Genomic DNA, 23168 nt, shown 5'->3' with positions numbered 1-23168 from the left:
GGGCAACTATGTTTGACCTGCGTGGGATCTGTTTTCAGTTTGCAGAGGGGACTGGGTTTTCTTCCCTCAATCCTACTTGGAGGATAATTATATTTATCATATGATATTATCATGTTATTTAGCAGACGCTTTTATCCAAAGCGACTTACAGAGACTAGGGGGTGAACTGTGCATCAACAACTGCTGCTGCAGAGTCACTTACAGCAGGACCTCTACATCTCATCCGAAGGACGGATATCTGCAGTTCTAAATGGTAAATTCACCTTTATATAATTATCATTATGTATGATAGATTGATGTAATAAGTATTATAAACCAAAATTGTGTGTGTTTGATTGGTGTTTTTTTTATATCCCCAAAAGTAACCGATTTTGATAATAATAATAACTGGAAAAACACCCCTGGACCAAATAAAAAATAACCCTCCAAAAATTCTAGGCCTTCATTTGAAAACTGTATAATTCTTTGTTGTCAGAAAAGGTACTGGGTCTGGGATCTGGTGCAAATGACCCTTGATAAGCACCTGGTTGTTGTTTGCTGTGCTGGTTAGTGTAATCTTTGCTGCCATGATGTTGGGGGCAGATAGTATGTCTTTTTTTGCCTTGTTAATCAAGGTCTCCCTGATGATAGATCTCAAGAGTTGATAATGTTAATTGGATTAACTGTGATATGAAACCACTGGTTTTCAATTTCTTGTAGGTGTAAGTAGACATTTCAAATGTAAAGTGCTTGAAATGTCTGTGCACAGAACAACCCATTTTAATTAACTGCAGGAAATGCAGTCCACCTGTCATATTTGAAATATAAAATTATTTTTCAATGCAGAACATCATTTGGAAGCCAAACCACTTGAAATATTATGCAGGGACTAAAGCATATATGATCATAAATTATTTGAGTTGGGATGCTTTTTTTTTTTTAACTAAAAAGAAAGAAAAAAAAAATTAAGTCTTCTAGTTACATTCCTCTAATTCAAGCCAATGTTACAGCCAATTTTAACATTGCTTTCTATTCTACCTGTCTGTTGTAGATGCAAAAAAGACTTGCTAAGGAATAGCTTTTTATTTATTATTATTAATAAACCAATATGTAACTTGAAGAAAGTGTTTATATAAAACAAATGTGTAAATAAATTAGGATTTTACCTGATGTTGACCTTCCAAAGCTAGTCTTTCAGAATCTGTTACAGAGCATTAACTTAACACATGTTGCAGAGGTAAAACAAAGCTGTGGTAACAGGACTCGGTGCCAGCTGAGTAAACTAAGATGGCCGGGTGGTAGTCAGGGCTGTACTTGTCTAGGAAACCTTGAAGATACATAAGGCTAGCAGATGGAAATTCATGTTTCGAATCCCGTCAGAAGAAGAAATGATCCAAACAAGTACATCTACTACAGTGTTAAAACCTTTGATCAGCAGCACATCTTGGATAATGCTTGGCCTTTGAAAGATAGCACATGGACTTGCATCTGTATAAACATACCATGCAGGAATGTGTGAACAATAAAATAGGAGTCATCTGCAGAGTTGCTATGAAGCTGCTTCTCTTTTGTTCAAGCTGATGTATACCGATCTTTATTAAGCCATGGAAAATGGCAAGCAAATTGGAACAAAAAGTAAACCACAAATATTGTAGAAAAGCATTTGATTGAATGGTGGAGGTGTGTTTATGGTTTTGCTGGTTTTGTAATGCATCGGGAATTTAGAAAGCTTTTATTGAACATTAAAAACAAGACCGTGTAACTTGCAGTAAAGTTTTTAATAGTATTGATTTTAACAAAGGCGAGCTGTGAAACATTAGAAACTGTGGTACAGTTTATTATAGGAGAAGTAGCACAGGAATTGCAAGAATATATACATTTATAATAATGATATATTAAATGACTAGTGTGAACTAACCAAGAGGAAGTGTGGCAGCTAAAATAAGTGAGTTTATATTTAGGTCATATTACATTCAAAGAATATGTACAATTTATTGCATCGGAGAAGTATGCATTTGTTGTCGCATGTGAGCCTTCAGTATTCTGTAAAATGAGAGAATAAAGGTTACATGACAGTGACGCAAGGGGCACGTGTAGTAGCAAGCAGGGAGCAAGTGATAAACTGGCTTTTTTTTGGTTTGTTTTACTTAAATCTTTTCAGTTCTAAGTGTCTGAACTTGCTATATTTCATTTTTTTGTGTAAATAAACAAACTGCTAATCTGTATAACTGTTATTATTAATAATAATAATAATAATAATAATAATAATAATAATAATAATAATAATAATTATTACACAATAACATGTGGATTCTCTTAAGGAATGTCAGGATTGAATCGGGTGGAGGCGGATAGCATTTGAACTATAGGTATAAAGTACTTTACTTGCAGTTCAATGTAAAACCTCATGGTGTCAGTGTTAGCAGTGTTTTTATTTTGAGACAAGAGAATTGTTTATAAGGGGGTCCTGGCAAGACAACATGGACAACCGCAGTAACAAGAAATCCCAAGTACATTGTATTGCAGACACAATTAAAACATATTACACCAGCAGAGAACATGTACAATATAATAACACACGGCTACATGAGAATGTGTTTCAATTTAACCATATTAACTTCCTTGTTGTATTGCTTGCTAATATACATTTAATTACATTAACATTTCAAGTTTTACATAGTTACAATGTGTTTTACAAATAATGTGTGTTTTTAAGGCCACATTTTTCAATTTTAAATAGAGATACCTGTACAAATCATAACACTTGTAGAATACTTTATTTTGGGGTTATGAAATACTACTAGTACTGTATCAGTGTTTTAATTCAAGTTCTGCATACATGCATTTGGTAGAATTGTTGCTGTCCCCTGCAATATGCTGTCTAGCCATTCTTAACTAAGGCACAGCAGATGGCTGCACTGTACCAGTTTAATCAGACCCAGTGGAAGTACAACCAAACATTTACAGTAAAAAAAACAACAGAGCTGGTCTGTTTGAATTGCAGCGATTAGGATATAATTTAGTACCACTAACATAAACTTAATTTGTTAAGGTAATTGACTGAGTCTATTTCAGTGTAAGTTGTGATTAAATAAAGGACCAATGTAGATGTTTATTGAAAACAGCCACAGCTCCCTCAGTTACCTGAGGATGTTATGATTATTATTATTAAATAAGATCTATTTTATTATACCGCTTATATGACTAGAAATACTCCTTTGCATTTTGTCACACTGGTAGAGCAATGTGCTAACAGCCCTTTAATGAGGCTGATTTGTAACCTTTGACCTAGTCAGTGGAGGGGGGTGGATTAACCATTTGGGTTTTGCTAATTGGAAACAATGGAAAGGCTGTGAATTATATTAATAAGTGAACCGCGCTTCATATATCTTGTGTGTATTATAATGGTTCATGTAATTTCATACAAAATACTGTCAAGTAAAATACATGCATACTATATGTAGTGTATAAAGAGGAATTGTCTTTGCTATACTGGAATTAAAAAAAAAAAAAAAAAAAAGATTTAAGTACTCTGAAATAGGGTGCAGCTGCCACTATTTTATTAACTAAAACCAACACCAAGATTGCTAGTTCATATATTAAAAAGAGAATAACATTGCTAATTGGGTTATTTGTATTACATGTGATATAGAAATATAATAAAATGCTTAAAATCGGTCATAAAAATTAAATATTAAAAGAACATAGGCAATAACAGAATTTTAATAATCCCAACATATTTTCCCCCAGTGCTGAAGATGTAAATCTCTGTTGAAACCCCTGAGGTGCAGCCCAGCATACTGTATGGGACGGCTTCTTCTTTGTGCCTGTGAGGGTTACTGAAGGCCAGTGGTGTTACATTAGATTCATTAGGAATTGGAAATGAGGATACCACATCTTGCAGCAGTGTAATCAGTAGGGGGGCTTTCCTCATTGATGGTGCTACAGGAGCTGTTGCCTAAATCTCTGTGTATGAGGTGGGGACAGTTTATGCTAAACCGAGGTATAGCAGTCCGTGGCTGTTTTTTTGTGTTTTTTTTCTTATATAGTGTTCTTTACATTAGTATAATGTTGGTGTTTCAGCTGTTTGTGGAGTAAAGATGAAACTGTTGCAATACCATTTCATTGTTTTGACAACTAAATGTTTTTGAGATTCCAGTCCTACAGCATTTTCCTTGTTCCTTTAATGAAGTGCTGTAAGGGCCCCTCTACACATTCCTGCTTCTTGAGGTTGGTTCTCTCATAACTTTCTTTACTCTCTGTTCTCCAAATTGACGTTGCTACCACTGCTGGTTATGAGTCCCGGGCTTCTGACTGCCTTGTTCCTGTGAACAAATTTGAAGACGAATAGAACATAAAACTTGTACCGTTTTGTACAGTACTGCAAAACCTCCATCAATCATTAATTAAAGCTAACTGTTCATTTGAATAAACAGAACTCCTCTGAATGTGGTTGGCTATGTGGGCACTGCCTGTTTGTTTGATGGTTTATTTGTTTATTGTTTCCAGGTGGTTGCCCAAAACCTCACGTTTTTTTGTTAAACTTGCTGTTTTTTCCTGTTTCCTCTAATAATGTGTGAATTAATTCAAATAACAGTTGTAACCCAGATCATCCTACAAGCCCTGTGCTGCCATAGTAATAATAAAAAAAAAAAAAAAAAAAACACTTATTGCCACAATTTGTATTACCATCTGCACCATTAATTCTGTGTGTAAATCCTCTCTTATGTCGCAATATTTTGTGTTCTAACTTGTGCAGGACTTCTATGCTACCAAAACATTTTCTAAATAAAGTAGCAGCACATAAATGTAGTTTCCCCTGACAGCAGCTGTATTACACATAGCTGTTTCTTTATGGAAAGGAGAGACTATGGCAGCATAAGAAAACAGAAATACTTTCTATACAGCGTACCACGATTTATTTACACTATACCATCTACTGCCTGAAATAAAACCGCTGAGATCTAATATACAGCTGTCCTGTGCAAGCTTTTGAATATTATTTTATTATTTCAACTCACAAAATCAGGGGAAGTGGTGATGATCTACTTTACTATAGTTAATCAAAGTACAAACTTTAAAGGTAATTCATTTATTTATTTTTTTCTTTTTTGGTCCTAGTTAACCGGTATTCTGATACTGAATCATTAAAAATTAACAGTCAATACAGGATTAGGAGAAGTCAGGGGTTGTTAATATAAATGAAGGGTTGAATAGCTTAGTCATCGGATATGGTAAGAACAAGCCTCTAATCAAAGCTTTGCGCTATATTAAACCTTCCCCTTCTTAAGAGATCTTTTCTTTAGTGGCACTGAGTGAGTGATTACTTGGGCATTCCATGTCCCTTAATCTCATTTCTAATAGTGACTTAACCTGGGGCTGTAATGAGTGAATCATCACCTCATCTGTTTGGGGTCTGTTAGGCTTTAACTTAGACCAGAACTCTTTCAATGTTTTGCACAGACATAACATTCTTACTTTCCCATAAAACAAGACATGCATTTGCCAAAAGCAAGCAATAAAATACAAAATATAAAACCAACATATTTTTTTTTTTATATATATATAGGAATTGTCCCCAATGCAAATAATAAAAAAAGTCACATTGGATCTATTAGTTAAAACAGCTTAGATGAAATCATTCTTAATCATAGGTTCATTACTGCATATTTAAGGAGCAGTGAACATGTTCATGTCTAGCTGTAGGATGGTAAAGGGCTGAGCTGGATTTGATTTTAGGTTGTCTGTTTTGCTGCGCTGTGGTCTTCTTGTGAAGCTGCCTAGTCGTTTCTAGAATTTGGCTGTACTGAATCACATTTTTGGTTGTTGTTTATAGCAGCTCATCTTTGGAGTCAGCATGGGGTGAGGGAGTATCAGTGAAAAGGGCTGTCGGATTTTTTGCAATGGACATTTTTCTCTCTTTTTTTTTTTTTTTTTTTATAACCCTGCTGTTCTCATTATTGAGATTACCTTTTTGGAACTAAATCATATGAAGCAATCTCAATTTAGCAAGGTCTGATTTTTTTTTTTATACCATATTTTGAATTTACCATAAATATTCTAGTGGCTTTGGATCTTTAATTTCCAGACGTGGTCTCGGTTTAACAGCCCCTAACACCAAAATTGTTTGTAACAAGATCAATCTCACCTGGATAATCCTTTACAAATCTTTAAATGAAAGGGGCATTTGTTTAGTGCCCCCATACTGTGGCCAGTACCACTTCTTACAGCACCTGGCGTTCCCTGAAGGCATCCCACATGTACTGTCCAAAGCAAACCACAATTAGCTTGAGACCTAACAAGATCCCTCTACAAGATGGTATAGCTGTAGGTGTACTGTAGGATAATTGATTCCTTGGTTTCATGAGGATAAAATAAAACAAGAAGGTACTCTATAGAAATTACTCAAAATAAGTATTGACTAAAATATTTGAGCTAAAATAATCTATTTTTACACTTGAAACCTGTATGTAATCGTGTATACTTACTTACATTTCATAAATATTATGTATTATTTTATAATAGAACCCCTGAGATGTCATTTGTAAGGGGTGCATTGTTTGGATTCTGTTTACTGTGAATGATGTTGTATACTGCCCTGTTATTTTGATCTGTTTAGGACGATCTTGGAAACTTGGAAAATGCATTGTTTCTCTCATTTGCAAGCAGTCTTATGTCAAAGTGCGTGTGTGTCATTTAGAGATGCCTCATTTAATGCACTATAGTTTTTTTTAAACAGACACATTAAACTTCTAGAATTGTCCCTTTTTCTTTTTGAGTTAGATTTTTTAAATAGCTGTCACAGCATCTGCTTAAGGATTGGCTTCTTCCCAAAACAGGTTGAAAAACATTGGATCAGTTAACACAAAAAAAAGAACACCTTTCCGATGATATAAGCAAAACGGTGTAGATTTTTAATTTCCTAAAGCCTCTTGACATTTTTAATTGGGCATTCGGGTGTAATAAAGGAACTTCCGCCATGTGATGGATGAATTATTTTCCTATTGGGTTAAAGGCTGAGGTCCCAACATGTTTCCATTGTGCAGCAAAGCTAACAGCAGTACAGATGCTAATAATAACCTGTGTATTGAAAACATTCCAGGCATAATTTTTTAGATTTTAAATGAATTATCTTAATATTTGGGGAGTGTATTAAAAATAGTGTTTTAATAAAATAATTTCTGTTGACCTGAAATAGAAACATGGATATCTGTAATGACTAGTGGATCACCTGCTTTTTAGCCATGGATGGCTGCCTTTATGGTCAACATTACAATTTATTTTTAGCTTGTCTGTGTTAGACAGTGATTGGTGTGGCTGCATACTGTAGTAATAGCTGTAAACATGACACTTTATCCAGTTACAGATGTATTTTTTCATTATTTTATTCATTCCCTTTGCTAAAATAAGCCACAAGCAAAATATCTGAAGATCTGCAAAAACAAACCCAGAAATACACTGAGCTTATCTTTATCACGTCTGTTTTGCTTTTGATACATTTGCTTTCAAGTTTAGCCCTGAAATAACAATTACAAAAAAAAAAAAAAAGGAATCTTCAGAAAATCTGATTTTGTTGTTGTTCTAGAATGAGCTCACCTGCAGAACCATACCAAAAGAACATAAAAATATATTTAAAATAAATTATAACATATTACGGCATTGGTACAGATAGCATGATTCAAAATAAACATATTCAAATGCAGTTTAAAATGATGGTGTTCTCCTTTGGAAAAAAGAAGGCTAAATATAAATTGGATCTTGCAGTTTTAAATTCAGCCAGCTGTGCAATTCCTATCAGGTAAAAATAATAATATTACAAACTTATTACAAATAATACACTTTGTAGTTTTTTCAACATGTATAGTTTCCGTTCACAAAACAGGTAGGCAAATTATAGTAAATAAATCTAGCCCCATGTGTCATGGCTGCGTGTGTGCTTGTTTGCTTGTTTCCTGATGGCAGGCTTGAAGCTCAAGATTTAACTGTCTTTTTCTAAATTAGTTGTTTTTTATAATGTTTTTTTTTTCCCTCATTGATACCAGCGTGATAAATATTATGTCTTGTTTTCCAACACTGCTGGACTCTTAAATGAGAATGTTTAATTAATACAGGAAACATAGATGCTCTTCTGGGAAAATTAGGTTTAGATCAAACAGCCTGTATAAAGAATTTTCATCTAATCTAATTAACACCTATTAGCTGCTGTAGACGGATTGTGCACCGATTTAGCTTTCCCGGGACCACAAAGCGAATTATTTTAACACTTTTGTAAGTGTCCTTAATAGGGAAGTATTTAGCAAAATCAGTCCCAGCTGCTAAGTCTAATCATAAATTAATGGCTTGCGTATATATTTTTGCATTTTTTCATCAGGTCACTTCCCATGTTAAATTTGCTATTTCCTCATCTTCTTTCTATTGTTTTATTAGCCTCCTGGAAAGCCTTTCATTTAATATATGTAGGTAATACTGTGTACCTGCTTAGTCAAGGTTTCAGTGTGAAGCACACTAAACAGGTTTGATAGATGTATCAAAATCTCATGTGGTACGGCTTGCCTTTTTAAAAAGCTACTAGGTCAGTTGAATGTGAAACAGTGTTAATGGTGCCAAAGCATATGCTTGAAAAGTAACCTTTTTTCTGTGCTTTTTAGAGCTGATGTAAATTGGGTCTCTAATGTTTTCTAGGTTCCTGTGTTGATGTGCTACAGCCTGGGAGTCTAAACCTTTGGTATCCATCTGAGCCACCCTAAATGAAGCTGTCCGGAATCAGGATAGGTGTTTGTCATAGCAGGTCTACGAAGCCTGGATCTGTACTCTGGCATTCAAAACTTTTTAACAGCTGCATTATATACAGTACATTAAACACTGTTTGTGTGCTAGGTGTTTGTTTAGCTTTGTGATCCTTACCCATCTTGGAGAGTAACACCCTTGACTTCATCTGCCAGACTGAAAGCCAGTGGGTTAAAGTGAGATCAAACACAAGCAGCCAAGACTGAACACAGTTAAAAGAATGTGTTGAAATTGATAAACCGTCAGTGTTACTATTACACACTGTTTTCTTTTTGTAAACTTTCAGAAAATATAACATAAATGGGTAAGTTACCAGTACAAAAATAGAGCTACATTTGGCAGAATGTTAAAGCGTTTTTTAGCAGTAAGTTTTTAAGCAGGAACAAGCTGTGGACTACTATTAACTTCACCCTTGACAGCTGAGCAAGGTGTATGTGTGTGTGTGGGGGGGGGGTTAAACCACAAGTATTTTTTATTTCCTTCATGTTTCATTTGATATACTACAGTATGATGTTGCCCCAGTGTTGAAAGTAACAGTTTTTTTTTTTTTTTTTGCCTTTGGTAGTGCAAACCCAGATAGAAAATACCCTCAAGGCCAAAAAGACCATATGCACAATGTTGCAGGTTTTTATTATGCACCAGCAAAGCCACGCCACAGCAGGGTTTATCTAAACATGAAAATTAATTCAGAGTTAAATGCTTCTATTTATGGAGAGTGGAGAAATCAAGGAAAAGGGAAAGGAAAGAAAATCAAATGGACAGGAAGAACCTGGCTTTGAATCACAACTCTGCATTTGTCCAAATCTCTTCACTAACTAGAATACTATGCTTGGAATGGTTTGATGGAGGAAATACAAAAGTAATTATATATATAAAAAAAGCATGGTTTAATTTTGAAGTCTTTGCAGACATGTGTTCTGAGGAGTGTTTACTCCAAAGAAGACTAATATATTCTGTAAACAAACTGTCTTTCTTTATCCAGGGAAGTCAAGTGTTTGGATGTTGATAAAAATGCAAATGAAGGTAATATAGTATATGTTAATGTGTGGCAGTAATGCCTTATTGATTGTCTTCTCTCCTGGATGGGGTTGTTTTGCGCTTTGGATATTGGCTATTGAATTAGCATTGTGGTGACCTGTTAAAAATACAGTTCTTTACTTCTAGTGAACTTTACGATTGAAGTACTTGATCGTGACTTAGTCTCGGAGCATTGCAAATGGAATTGCCCCCTGATGATCTGGAATGCACCCAGCTGGCTTTTAAAAGGTGATAATTAGAAAATACAGGATACAGGGATAGTCAGAATGAGGACTTCTAGTTATATTTAACCACTGAATGCTTAATATTGAGATACTTACAAAAAAAGAAAAAAAAATAGAATTGTGTTTTCAGTTTTGGCACAATACTTACTCCTTCAAATGTTTACTTTTGACAAACCACTCCTTATTCAGTCATTAGCAGCGAGGCTTTTGGCACGTTCACTGTACCTCAATGTGATATATCCCATAATTACAGCTGCTTAGATTTTCTTTTGTCTGATTCTTGCCTAAATGAACACGCAGACATGTCTTGCTGTACTGCAACTTGCATATTTTAATTAAGCTCCTGTTGCAGATAGAGAAAAAAGCATTCCAGCTGACATTAAGTATATATAATGTGTCTTCCAGGGCATGCATTACTACTTGTACTTATTTATAGAATTTATAGAATTAATGTTAAGAAAAGAATGCTTGGGTCCCCAGTGAAGGCACAGTAGTGTGGAGGGAGACGGGAGACATGAAATTAGGAGCTCATTGGTTCAAATCCCAGTTGTGTTGAGTAGCCAATCTTGGCTGGGCACCCTTGCATTCTCCTTTGTGTGCTTTCTACCCCCTCAGGATATGGAGGAAAATCTGGGCTTGTCTTGCCTGAGTAATATATGGTATTGCAGTAACAGTGTACCCAAAAACATTCGTTAAATTAAACTTTTACATTAAAAATGAAATAACTTGACAAAGATGTCAGTTGTTCAGTATATACATTAAATTGCTGTATTTAGTGTTTATTTATTTTTATTTTTTTTAATTTAGTCATCACCAATGTTTTTTTTTTTTCACCCCAGTTTTCTTCCCAATTTGGAATGCCCAATTGTTATTTGTATCCCGGTTCACCGCTGCAACCCACTGGCGACTCTGGAAACGGAGGCTGGAACACGCGTCCTGCGAAATGTGTTCTTGCCAATCCGTCATTTTTCACACTGCAGATCCACAGCGAGGCCACCAGACCTATAGTTCCGGAAGACAACACAGATCTGATGGCTCCACTGCAGAACTGCAGGCGCCCTATTGGCGCGCGGTGAACCGTGGATTCCCCTGCTGACCTAAGCCCTCCCTACCTGGGCGGCGCTTGGCCAAGGAAACCGGTCGCCGCCCCCAAGGAACCCCCGGTCACGGTCGGCAGTGACATAGCCTGGATTCGAACCTGCGATCTCCAGGCTATAGGGCACATTCTGCACTCCACGCGGAGCACCTTTACTGGATGCGCCACTCGGGAGCCCCGTATTTAGTGTTTTAATTTAATTTATGCAGATTTTATTAATAAATAATACTACAAAAAAACATTTGAATCTATTTAAATTAGCTTTTTTATTAATCTTTACTTGATTTAAAGTCCCAATAACATGTAAACCATTCATCAGGTGTTGGAAATGACTGAATTCAAGGTATGTCTCACCAGTCAAAGCTTTCCATATTCTAGGCTGCCTTCATTTGGCATTACTTATGAGCCGGATTGAGTGATTTGGCTCCGGGTCTCTAGAATGCTCCTGCAGAAACCTTGAGGAGTGTTCATCGTGTTTCTGTCATTAGTTATGATAATTTAGCCCTTTCCTGTTTTTTTTAGTTTTTTTTTCTCCTTATACAAATTATTTGCAGTACAGTAAGGAAAACGCTGTTGTGATTTCAATCCAGTAATGTGCTGTTAGTCTCCCATGTAACTTTGAATCTTCTTATCACATTACAGTATGTACAGCTCAATTTATCTTCTCTCAACTTCACATCATTGTAAAAATTATACAAGCACAAAATAATCCTGAAATCTAGCATTTCACAAATCAACAAGCAGTGACTTATTACAAAAATATAATTATTTTGCTACTGTAAATATAAAATATTACTTCTTTATTACTGAAACATATATAGTCCTTTTAATTATTTTTTTTTCAAAAAGTTATACTGATATGGGCTTGAAATAGTAACCACAGGATAATAAGGGATAACTACTAAATAGTAAATACTGGATAAAATAAAAAATTAAAAAATATGTGTATATGTATATATATATGTGTGTGTGTATATATGCAATATATTAGTTGTTCTGTCTACCTACTTGAAGCCAGACATACATATGTTTCCATCAATCATAGGTAGGATAACCCTTAATATTTAATTACTGTATGCACACATTTGCTTATGATAAAATGTACTGTATAATGATGACAGATAGGTTGTTTTATTGTTTTGCCCTTTCTCTGGCAGGTTCCATTTTCCATGTTCTGGAAGGGGGCAAGCCTTAATCAGTTTAGGAAGGGGAACTAAATATATAACCTGTGGCTGATGATGTGTTGTTGATACGCCAGAAGCTGACAGTCTGACCCCCACTCAACACACACACTTTAGTAACAGCCTGGTCTCTGAAACTGGCTTTGGGTCTCTGCCTTTTTCTTCCTTCCTGTCCTTTACATCCTGCAGGAGGGGTTCCCCTTTGCTTTTCCTGACTGGAGGGGAGTGGAGGCTTCAGCCTGCCACCTAGCAACTCGCTGACGGGTCTCTTGGGTGCCTTGTTCCCTTTATTCCCACTCTTGTTAGCCAGATAAGCAGGCCTTGCCTGGCAAGCCTACATCAGCCACTTCCTACCCTGCTGCTGCTGCCGCTGCCACAGGGCTGTTGAGGCCTCAGGATTGATGCTTCGTTATTTTTTTCCTCTCCCCCCCCCCCCCCCCCCAAGTTTTTGCTTTATGCCTTCCTTCCTAAAGTTATTCTCAAAATGGCGGTGGGGGGATGCATAAATAAGACCGTGCTTGTGAAAGGCCGGCACTGTCAGTATGTGCCGTTGGTACTTCAGGTGTGGGACTCCCTGGTCCACTTGTATTCAGGCTATAAGCAAGGGCTTTAACTTGCCAGATAGCAACCCATAATGAGGGCTTTTGAAAGCTGACAGAGTGTGGTAGTGTTTGTTTGTTTTGTTTTTTTTATTTATATATTTATTGCTTCAGTATCATAGTGAAGGAGGACAGGGTTGTACTTTGAACTACTTACAGAAACATTCTTTCATATGATTCTTTGACCCCTCACAGAAGCAAACATACCAGTTTTAATGTCGATTTTAAAAGATGCTATGAAGCCGGTATTCTCCAGGTGCTTCTGTTGAGAAATGCAGCCACCTGGTAATTTAGTAAATTTATTAGCCAGGGGCTATAAAACAAACATGGTTGATTTATTTATTTACTCCAACATACAGGATTCGATTTTTAGTTAGTAAGGGAAGGGCTTTGATTTGTTTTAGGAATGTTAAGGAGCCACAGCTCTTTCCTAATTGATAAAAAAAAAAGCCCAAGTAACTAATCCTAGCAGAGGAATGCAATTTTAGGAGATGCAGCACTACTGCACTTATTAAAACCACCAATAATTTATTCCTGTACTGCAAAACTCATAGTGTCCTTGTAAAACACTGTTAAAGTATGCTCTGGCTTTTACAAAGGCAAGTGATGTATTGAAAAGCCTTAAGCTAAGCCCCTATTAATATGATGTATGTAGCTTAGAGCTGGGTAATAAATGTGTCTGCCCTTTCTGGAACCAGGTTGTAAATTCAGTACATATTGAAATAGTTACTAAGCATGTTTGTCTAACATCAACATAATTGTAGTAGCAGTAGCACTAGTAAAAATAATAAATAATCAACTAGGACCTTTATATTGCCACATTTATAACTTTGTTTACCAAATCAGGCAATCTGAGCAGTTATGAGTAAAGGGTCTGTTAAAGTCTCTATGTAAGCCCCAGTATTTTATTGACGAGGGTTTCCTAAATGGGGAGCGCGCAGATTGAAATATAAAGAATACAATGGAAATCGAGATCAGTACAGCATCCAAAGACCTGAAGGTACAGCTTGGGATGCTTGCACTGATACCATACCAGGTACTGTAGCAAAGATAGCTGAGGTCCAACTTCAGATTCAAATCACTTCAGATCAGCTGTGATGAAAACCAGGTTCTGAACAGATTGTAACTAGAGACGATTGTCTTTAGATGCCCCAGCAAACACTTCCATCAGTCTTCTCTGAAATGTAATTTATTATTAAAAACATATATAGATTTGTAGATGTGACAATGCAGCGTAGGGTTACACTCACCTCAACATGGAAGGCTAATGGTGTTTTAAATTGAAATGGTAGTACTTAGTAGTATTGTTGTTGTCATTGTTGATCCTTCCATCGTTTTCTCCGGAGGTGGGCGGGAATAGTTCCTGTACTGTCAGTACCCACCCATGCCTGGGCAGGAGGAAGCACCCTGGAGTGTACGGACTAAACCTGCCTAAGCCAGTATTAATTAAGGGATCTCATCTCTAAAGAGACTTCAGGGCGCAGAGGACTCCGGGGCTCACTCTGAGACGCTCTCATTTATAGCATGGTACATACTGTCTTCCACTTTGGCTTTTGTTATAATGGGCAGAATAAAAGGCCCTTGAGTGAAATTGTATTTTGGGATGGAGGTATAAAGGAAAGGCCATTCTTGACCATTTTAAAGGGGCCTTTTTAAAAAAATAAAAAAAATTCAGCACTTTGTTTAAACCATTATACCACTTGCCTTTATGCATTTCATTAAATAAGACTTGTTCATTTTGGCTATGGTTGGAACCTACACTGATTTAGATTCATCCTTTTTCTCAGGAAGAGATGCACTTGAAAAGAGAGTTTTCAAGTTATTTTGCAGCTGTTATAGCACAGGAAGAAGACAGGTCCCATTATATTGTTTCCCTAAAGAGAAGCCTCTTTAGGGAAACAAGGTGAAATATCAATCTGATTTGAAAGGCAGATTCATAAATGATAGGATTTCAAGCATTTTTCTTTTTTTTTAATATATATTTTATTATGTGATGTAGTACTATATATTAGGGGGCTGTGTTCTGTTTTGGTCATGTGGGAGTATCTATCATCTTTAATGGGACATTTATCCTGTCAGTAATGAAAGCTAAGTACTGTTGTTTCCTTCATGGACTTCCAGGTTCAGAGAGCATTAAACGGCCTCTCGTATTTGGCAGCAGTGTTTCTTCCTCGAGTTAAATTCAGTGTAAATGACAGGGCTCCTTCTTTGAGACCTGAAGCCCTTAACATTAATGAATGTGACTTATTAAAGGCCGTTGTACTGATCTGTCCAAAGGGTAAAGCTAGGTTCTCAGTGCACCAATGAACCCATTGTAAAAATAGCTATGATTAAAGTGAACAGAATGTATCCCTCCCTCCCAGTACTTGTGTTCCCTAAAGCCCATGTAACACTTGCTCAACTGGTAAGGGCTATTTTTAAGACATTACCTCTACGATCTTAGTGGTTGCTGAATGTTTGACTTTTGACGCTTTCTATATTTAACCCACTTTACTGTAGTGTTGCCAGTCCTGCAGCATCTGAGTAGCTGCTGAAGTAGAGTTCCTTGAACTACAGGGAAGCTGCTGTTTCCACACATGCTCCCCAAAAAGACACATAAAGATACATAAATAGGAGCTGTAAGAATATAGAGACTTAACAATAAGGTTGTTATGAAACAACCGGTATTTATAATGGTCATTTTTCAAAGCCATGAGTCAGGGACTGCTCTCAATTATGGCCTTTTTGTTTTTTAGTGCTCTGAAATGTAGTTTATCATGGGGGGCCTTGGGGCAGCTATTAGTACATCTGAAAACAAACCCAACTGCCCTACTGCCAGCTTCTTGTGAACTGTCTATCATTCAGGGGTCCTTAGAAAACCTGGATTAAGCACATTATGTACTGCACAAGGAATAGACACCAGGAAAGCAGGCATTGGAGTGGAGAGAACAAGGCTATATAGCCTAAACCGTGTAGACAGTTTGGGAGTATATAGGTAGAGGATCAAGATTTGTCAAGGCAACGACTAAGTATGAGGCTAAAGATTTAAGAATATCTTAACGTGATATTGCACCGTAAGCCTGGATCTGTTTTGCCATTTCAGTAACTTTTACCCTGTTTAGTTCTAAAAAATTGGATCACAGATCCAGATCACACTGGACACACTAGACTTTCCATACAACGTTGTTAAGCTATATAATCTAGTTACATTTTTTAAATGAGGGACGGACTCAGTGGTAAACAGTTTTATAGTAGAATAAATCATCGTCCACACCAGAGGCCAGGTGGAGGGAATTGAAGCTCTGTCCTCTGTTTTGGTTTCGCCATTAGTCCACAGTGAGTGTGAAACTGTGCTTACCATTGCATTAAGCCCTGGCCCCGCCTGGGATTTGAACTCTAGCTGCTGATGAGGCAGGTGGGTCACTTCCCATGGTGGTACGACATGTGCAGGCCAGAGCTTCAGAAAGACCAATCCTTCCAGGGGGAATGGAGGGCTGGCGAGTTGAATTTGATACTCCGGGCATTAACAGACATGGGAAGAACAGGTTCTGTAAAGAAATCAAACCACTTTTGTTTATTTTTAAACTGTGACTAGAACAGAGGGCATTTTGTTTCAGTTGTCTTTCTTGGTCACTTTAGGTGGTCCTGTAGTGGGGTAGTCATTTGAATATTTATTCATACCCTGGGTAGTTGAGATACTGTACTGTGTAAATAGTTAATTGCTGCTTATATATATCGACTTTGGCTGCATATTCATGGATAAACAATTGAGAACAGTGCAAGATTTGGAGAACTCACATTTCTTATACATATGTCGGTACAAGCTAGGTGCAACACTGATATTTCACTCTTATTTTTGCATTGCATCCATAATTGCAATCTACAGTTGTGTAGAAAAGAGAAGCCTTGGGATTTAAAAGTGACCTGCTATTTCTATAAATAATAAATGTTTAAACTGATTTAAGCTAAGTATTTTGCTTGAATTAGAGTAAATGTCCAAATGGGAATTGTGGTTTGAGCTGCCTATAGTACTATGCATCACCACTAGAGGACACACTCAACTAACCAGCAAAAAAAAAAAAAAAAAAAAAAATCTGCTGGGGGGAAAAAAAGTATTAATACAAAAAAAAAGTTTTACAAATATAAAAATAAATTTACGACAGTTCAATCTGTGCCTACAATATATCCACTGTTTCAGTTTGTAGGTTGTTCAGACCGCTTCATCTGGTTGTTAGATCTTTAGACTGGGAGCCAGACAGTGGTTTGGTTTTTAATCTTTTTTGATTGTACATAAACCTTTTATCATTTCTTGTGCCTGTACTACAAATCTGTCTTTTTTTAAATATATATAAATCAGTTGTTTCTTTTATTTTTTTTTAATTTAATGGTTAAATTATCAAAGCCTAATGGAAATTTTCTTTAAAAATAATTAAACCAGTGATGAAATTTCTCAAACCAGCTTTCCACTGTGCGCTCTAACCAGTATCTTCCTCTAACCAGTAGAATCAGAACTTCTGTTGGCTGAACCTGGTTGTGTTAACTGAAATAGTTTACCTATACAGCAAAGCAAATTCTCTCAATATGTTCGGCATAGGTTGAGACTGCCCCCTTGCTTTGTTGACCCTAGATGGTCTTCAACGGACTGCTACCTGTGGTGCTGGGAGACTGTAAATCATTTGCTGTCAATACCGTGCAAAAATGGCAGGACCCACACACAGGATAATAGATACCTAATGCATACCTAAGAAGCTATAAGGAATTTCCTGTCATTCATGTACTGCAAGGCTGTCCCTTTCCCTTTGGAGAGTCTCCTAGCTTAACTTAATTAAATCTCTGTGTCAAAATCTCCTGGAAGGGATCAACAGTGGCTGACCTTTATATGTCCCTTGAGCAGCAATTGTTGCATGTGAACATTAGCACGTAGTAGGTGTGTAATACATTATGATCAGCCAGTACTGTCTGACATTCTGGTAAGGTTTTATTCTGTGGGGTTTTTTTTTGTTTGTTTTTCTTTGTTTTTGTGATCTGGCTTTTTTCTTTGATGTTTGAAATTACTTGCTCACCCTTGTGTTGTGTTAGATTCCTTGTTTAGGAACACAATAAAATAGGTGCATTTTAATTGGGTTCCTCATCAGCCCCCAGAATTGTAAAGATGACTCAGTATTTATCCAGGAAAGCTGTGTTAGTAGTTGTGTTGCTCAGCAAATGCAGTGATTGAGAATGCGTGAGTCAGATGTCTACAGAACAACAAGGAAACAAATAATCACAATTCTGTCTTCTAGGGTTCTTTTATATCATTCTGCTTCAAAGAATCAGACTTGTTGTTTATACTTTGATAAATGAATCATTTATAATGCAATTGCTCGTTCATTCCAGTCTGATTTAAAACAATTATATGGGGTTTACCCCCCCCCAAAAAAATAAATAAATAAATAAATAAATAAATAAAATAAAAATAATTACAAGCCAACTGTTTTAAAATGTTATTTATTTTTTCACTTGAAGAACATTAAACAATGTTGCTGCACAGACATCCTGGGTCTGGTGATCAGTGGTGCTTATGATATTTTAGTTTTGAGTTCTATACAAACCTATAGCACTTTGAAATTGGAGGGAGGTTTGTTACTACTTTATTTAGAACATGCTGGTTTCACCGATTAGCACTACTCTTGGAATAGCTAGAGTTGCTTTAGGAAAGGTGATCCATGAATAAAGCTAACTTGACAATTTCAGGATATTAGGAATAGTCATTAAATTCAGATTTGACTTTTCTTCCAGGTGAACGCCTGGAGAATTATGTAATTATGTTGCTTTAAGACCCTGTTCACACTTGCGTTTTGAGGCGGCTCAGGGCCGACTTTTCTCATATGTGAACGCTCCAAAAAAGAAAAGGCAGCCCATGGCCGGCTCTGATTTAGGCCACCGTTTTGATGTGGCCCAGGGCCTGCAATCCAGGACCAGGGCCGGCCTTTACATATATATGAACGCAAAGCAGACATAGGACTGGCCTTTTGTATCACATGGCCAATGTGGTTATAGTTCAGTGGACACTCTCATGCTCCCACGTGCACGAAAGGTAAATAGAAAGCTGAATGCTGTGCTGGGCAAGACGGCAGTGGAGCAATATCGAATGGTAATTATTTCTACATCGTACAACTTTAATTATAAAAATATTAAAGTAAAAAAAGAAATCTAGAGCATTAACGTTCAGGTTGTTTCTGTCACATTATATGAGCTGCAGTGCATTCATAATTATGCTTAATTTGTCACAATTACATTTTCTTTTATTATTTAGCAGACGCCTTTATCCAAGGCGACTTACAGAGACTAGGGTGTGTGAACTGTGCATCAGCTGCAGAGTCACTTACAAATACGTCTCACCCGAAAGACGGAGCACAAGGAGGTTAAGTGACTTGCTCAGGTTCACACAATGAGTCAGTGGCTGAGGTGGGATTTGAACCGGGTAGACCCTACCTCCTGGTTACCAGCCCTTTTCTTTAACCTCTGGACCACACAGCCTCCCTATGAATTTTCTTCCTGTTATTTAGTAACTAAGTGATAAATATAAAAACTGCAGGATTGTCAATCTCAATAATGATCAATAATGGTGCTGGCGACTTGGCATATTCAGCCACCATTGTTTATTTTGCATGCAATGATATACATAGCTACAGAAGTGTGCGTCTTTACATTAAAATGCAGATCATTTATTTTAGCTGCTTGCTTTCACACGCACACAAAATACTGTTCTCGTCAATACATATTAAGATTGTTAATGCACGATGGGGCTTCCGAGTGGCGCATCCAGTAAAAGGCGCTCCTCGTGGAGTGCAGGATGCGCTCTATAGTCTGGACGTCGTGAGTTCGAGTCCTACACCATGTGACGGTGAGACCCTCACTGTAATATTTAAATGCCTGTTCTTGTGATTATTGTTGTTAATGTTATTCTACTGGTGCTAGAGCAGTGGTTTATTATGTATCGTGCATGTTGTTGAGCAAAGATGGGGTTGCAGACCTAAGTATGGGGTGTGAAGGGGTCTAATATACTGTAGGCCTATATCTCACCATGATATCAGAACTTAGAGAATCATATCACAGTACAGTATGTTTCTTCCCAATTCTGAAATGTCCATATGTTAAAAACTATTGGTCAGATAAAAAAAAAAAACGGGAGTCATTTTCTATCACTCTGCCAATCACACCACATGTCAAAACCCAGAGATTACTTTTTGAAAGTCTCTTATTTTAGCACAGAAGTGTAAATACAACTGTGCATATTTATTGGCCATCTGTCTCTGGCAGTGTTTAGTGTTGCAAACTGTTAGCCTAAATAATTGCAGTGTAAATACAGTTTTGTTGGCCGAAATAATTGCAGTGTAAATGCAGTTTTGTTGCTCAGCAGTTGTTGTTTTTGGTTTCTTTTTTTTCTCTATAAAAGCTTCCCATGGAGAAGATATTTTCTTAGCATTTTTATCCCTCTTTCACTTTGTTGTCTTGGTATGGGCAAGCAAATATGGTTTAATTAAGATTTTATAAATAATTAATGCTAAGTATCATTAAACGCTTGACTCCATATCGTGAGCATGATGACAAGGAGGAAGGCATTATCCGTGGTAAAAGCTGGGCACAGTCTTGTACTCTGTGAAGTGCCTCATTAGCACTCAGCTAGTATTTGTTTTCAGTTGGTTAACCTAGCCTTAAACGCAGTAACTTCTGCATAGTGGGCCGGAAGGCCTTTATGAAAGTAAAGTAAGCTTGAAGTGTAGGCCGCCAAATACAGCCTTTCAGAGAATTGCCTTAACAAAATCAGGAGAACGCAACACCTCTGTGGCTTGATTTAGAGCACCGAAGATAATGAAGCTATTTAAGCCTCTTATTTGCTGTTTTACAACTTGTTTTATGAAGGTGAATTGACAAGCAGCTCCCATAATAGTTCCTGTCAGTTTAACGGACAGCATTACCAAGAGAAAAGGACCAAAGAAATGCAGAGCGCAGGAGACTCGGCAGTTCCTTTATTTGAATTGCTTGTCTTTGATGACGTTATAGCTGCAGGCTATCATTTTACATTTTATGTTAGCTACCTTTGTCAGGGAGTCATTATTGATGCTGAACTCTGTTTTAATTACCACTTCTCAGCTAATCAATTACAGCATTTATCCATTAATCAGGCATACTGGCAGGTTTAATAATAGCCCTTTCGTTTAATCTGAGCTGCTGGTGAGGTTTAAAACAAGTGTTGAACATTCAGCAGATTATTGCGTTACAGTATTCTTCACTGTCGGTTTGTGCCTGGAGAGGGTAGTCAGTAATCTGCAAAACTCTTGGCTGCAGACTTGCAGAAAGCGTTATGATCCAAACCTGTTAAATGTCGACAAACAAAAAATGCTCCTGGGAATATATTTTTTTTTCAACACTTATGGAAAGAGCCTGATAAGTACACTTGTCAGCATTTTGAAGTCCCCATCTCTCAGTGGGTCTCTGCTGACTGAATTAAAATTCAGTTTTCCTTTGAGGTGGCATGATATTACTGTAAATTAATTATTCAGAGTGATTTAAAATTAGGAGCACACACAGCTTCCTGTACTTCATGAAATACATTTTCAGTAGAAGCAAAGTATGAGAAATGGGGGGTGAGCTTTTAGTGTAATAATGCCTAGCAGTTAAGACAATTATTTCTGTTAAATTATTCACAATAAACAAACATTTGAAGTGGTGTTAAAAGTCAATAAATAAAGCAGGATATAATGGATGTTGATAGATCTATCTGTAAATCAAGTATGGTATTGAAGACTGACACTGTATAATTAAAACTGTGACTATCTTAAGTATAAAGCCTGTAACAGAATAGAAATGTATCACAGGGGAGTGTTAATGTTGGTTGGCTGAGAAACGGAGGCAGTATAAATCTGCTGAACTAATCTGTGCTCGAGGTCCAGAACTTTGAAGCACGGGGGGGTGGCGGGGGCGGGGGGTTGCACAGTCCTCAGATGAGGCGATTTTACCAGATCTGTTTTCAGTGATCTGTTTACAACAGCAGAGCTGACAAGTAATTGTTTCTTGTCAGGTTTGGAGAAGAAGAGAGACACTTTTTCTGTAGATTTTTCAATTCTTCAGCATGTCACTTGGCTGTGTGTGCTATTGTCTGAGGCCCTTTTCTCTTTGCCTTTCTGCCGCATCGAGTTGTGTCATTCCCTCATGATCAGCACTTTTGTTGCCTTTGTTTTTTGCTGCACCTCAGAAGTCCATCTTTTCTTTTATCTCTTTCCCATTCATGCATAAGGGAACAGTTGTGCTCTGTTGTGGGGATGTTCCACTGGATTTCAAACAGTGGGGTTTCTTTTTATTCTCTTCAAAGTGGTACAATAGGCCTCGAAGGGAATGAATGTCTCTTGCAGAATGCACACTCTTAATATGCCCCGTTATTTTGTTTTCTTGAAGTCAATAAAAATGCTAAGTTAAAAGCTAACCCCCTGCCCTTCCCACACCCAACACTTGTTTCACCTTTTTGAAGATGTTTTTGTCTTAAGAAAAAATAAAAGAAATAACAATCAATTGTCCTGATCTTCTCTGAAATCTTCCCTAAACAGCATCCCAGAAGTTTGATCTTCTGTAGAGCATGTGATACAGCAATTAAAATATAAATTGTGATGTGGTGCTTGTCAACAATATTATTATTATTATTATTAGTATTATTTATTTCTTAGCAGATGCCCTTATCCAGGGCGACTTACAATCGTAAGCAAATACATTTCAAGTGTTACAATACAAGTAATACAATAAGAGCAAGAAATACAATAACTTTTGTTCAAGCAATAACAATACATTGCTAAGAACCTACTGTATTAAAGAAGACTTTTTTCCAGCTTTATTCATGTGTCTCAGCTGATCTGCTTAGAGCAGAGTTTTTTTTTTTTTTTTTTTTTTTAAAACAGGGTAGGCCTAAAAACCATTGAATCTGATTGTAAACCAAAGTGATACTGTGTTATAGGCTGAAGGTATAAAGGCCCAGTCAGTAACTCCTAGCTATTTTGTAAAATGTAAATGTGTTGTTAAAATGCCTTGACGTAAAAAGAATGATAGCTTACAGGTAGATGTATCGGGGACTGACGATAGCTAGTGTTGCTTTGAGCCCATTTTGTAGATTAAGCTGCAAAATCCTCATTAATGAGGGAGAGTGTAGGAAAGTGGAACAACTAGTGCTTGTGTAGTTCTCAAGATGGGTTGAGGGTCACTTGCCACTGATTTATCCTGTTTAGGCAAGGATTGGATCAGTCAGTGAAGCTGT

General features: G+C 36.9%; 1 protein-coding gene across 3 annotated transcripts in view; it reads left to right on the top strand.

The window, feature by feature from the left end:
- The window catches only part of clybl (citrate lyase beta like), a 69544-nt gene that overhangs the window by 3982 nt on the left and 42394 nt on the right, over positions 1 to 23168 (top strand). Inside the window, exon 1 of one of the 3 annotated variants that reach the window (XM_059029998.1) lies at positions 9968 to 10032. The exons of the other annotated variants lie outside the window; for them this stretch is intronic. Coding sequence (XP_058885981.1) covers positions 9983 to 10032 — 50 coding nt within the window. The 5' untranslated portion in view covers positions 9968 to 9982. Of the gene's footprint in view, positions 1 to 9967; positions 10033 to 23168 lie in introns of those variants that run through there. 3 annotated transcript variants of the gene reach the window in all.

The sequence above is a fragment of the Acipenser ruthenus genome, chromosome 9, assembly GCF_902713425.1.
Source record: "Acipenser ruthenus chromosome 9, fAciRut3.2 maternal haplotype, whole genome shotgun sequence".
Taxonomy (NCBI): Eukaryota; Metazoa; Chordata; class Actinopteri; order Acipenseriformes; family Acipenseridae; genus Acipenser; species Acipenser ruthenus.
Note: the sequence above shows the minus strand (reverse complement) of the source record. Positions and strands in the feature narration are given on the sequence as shown.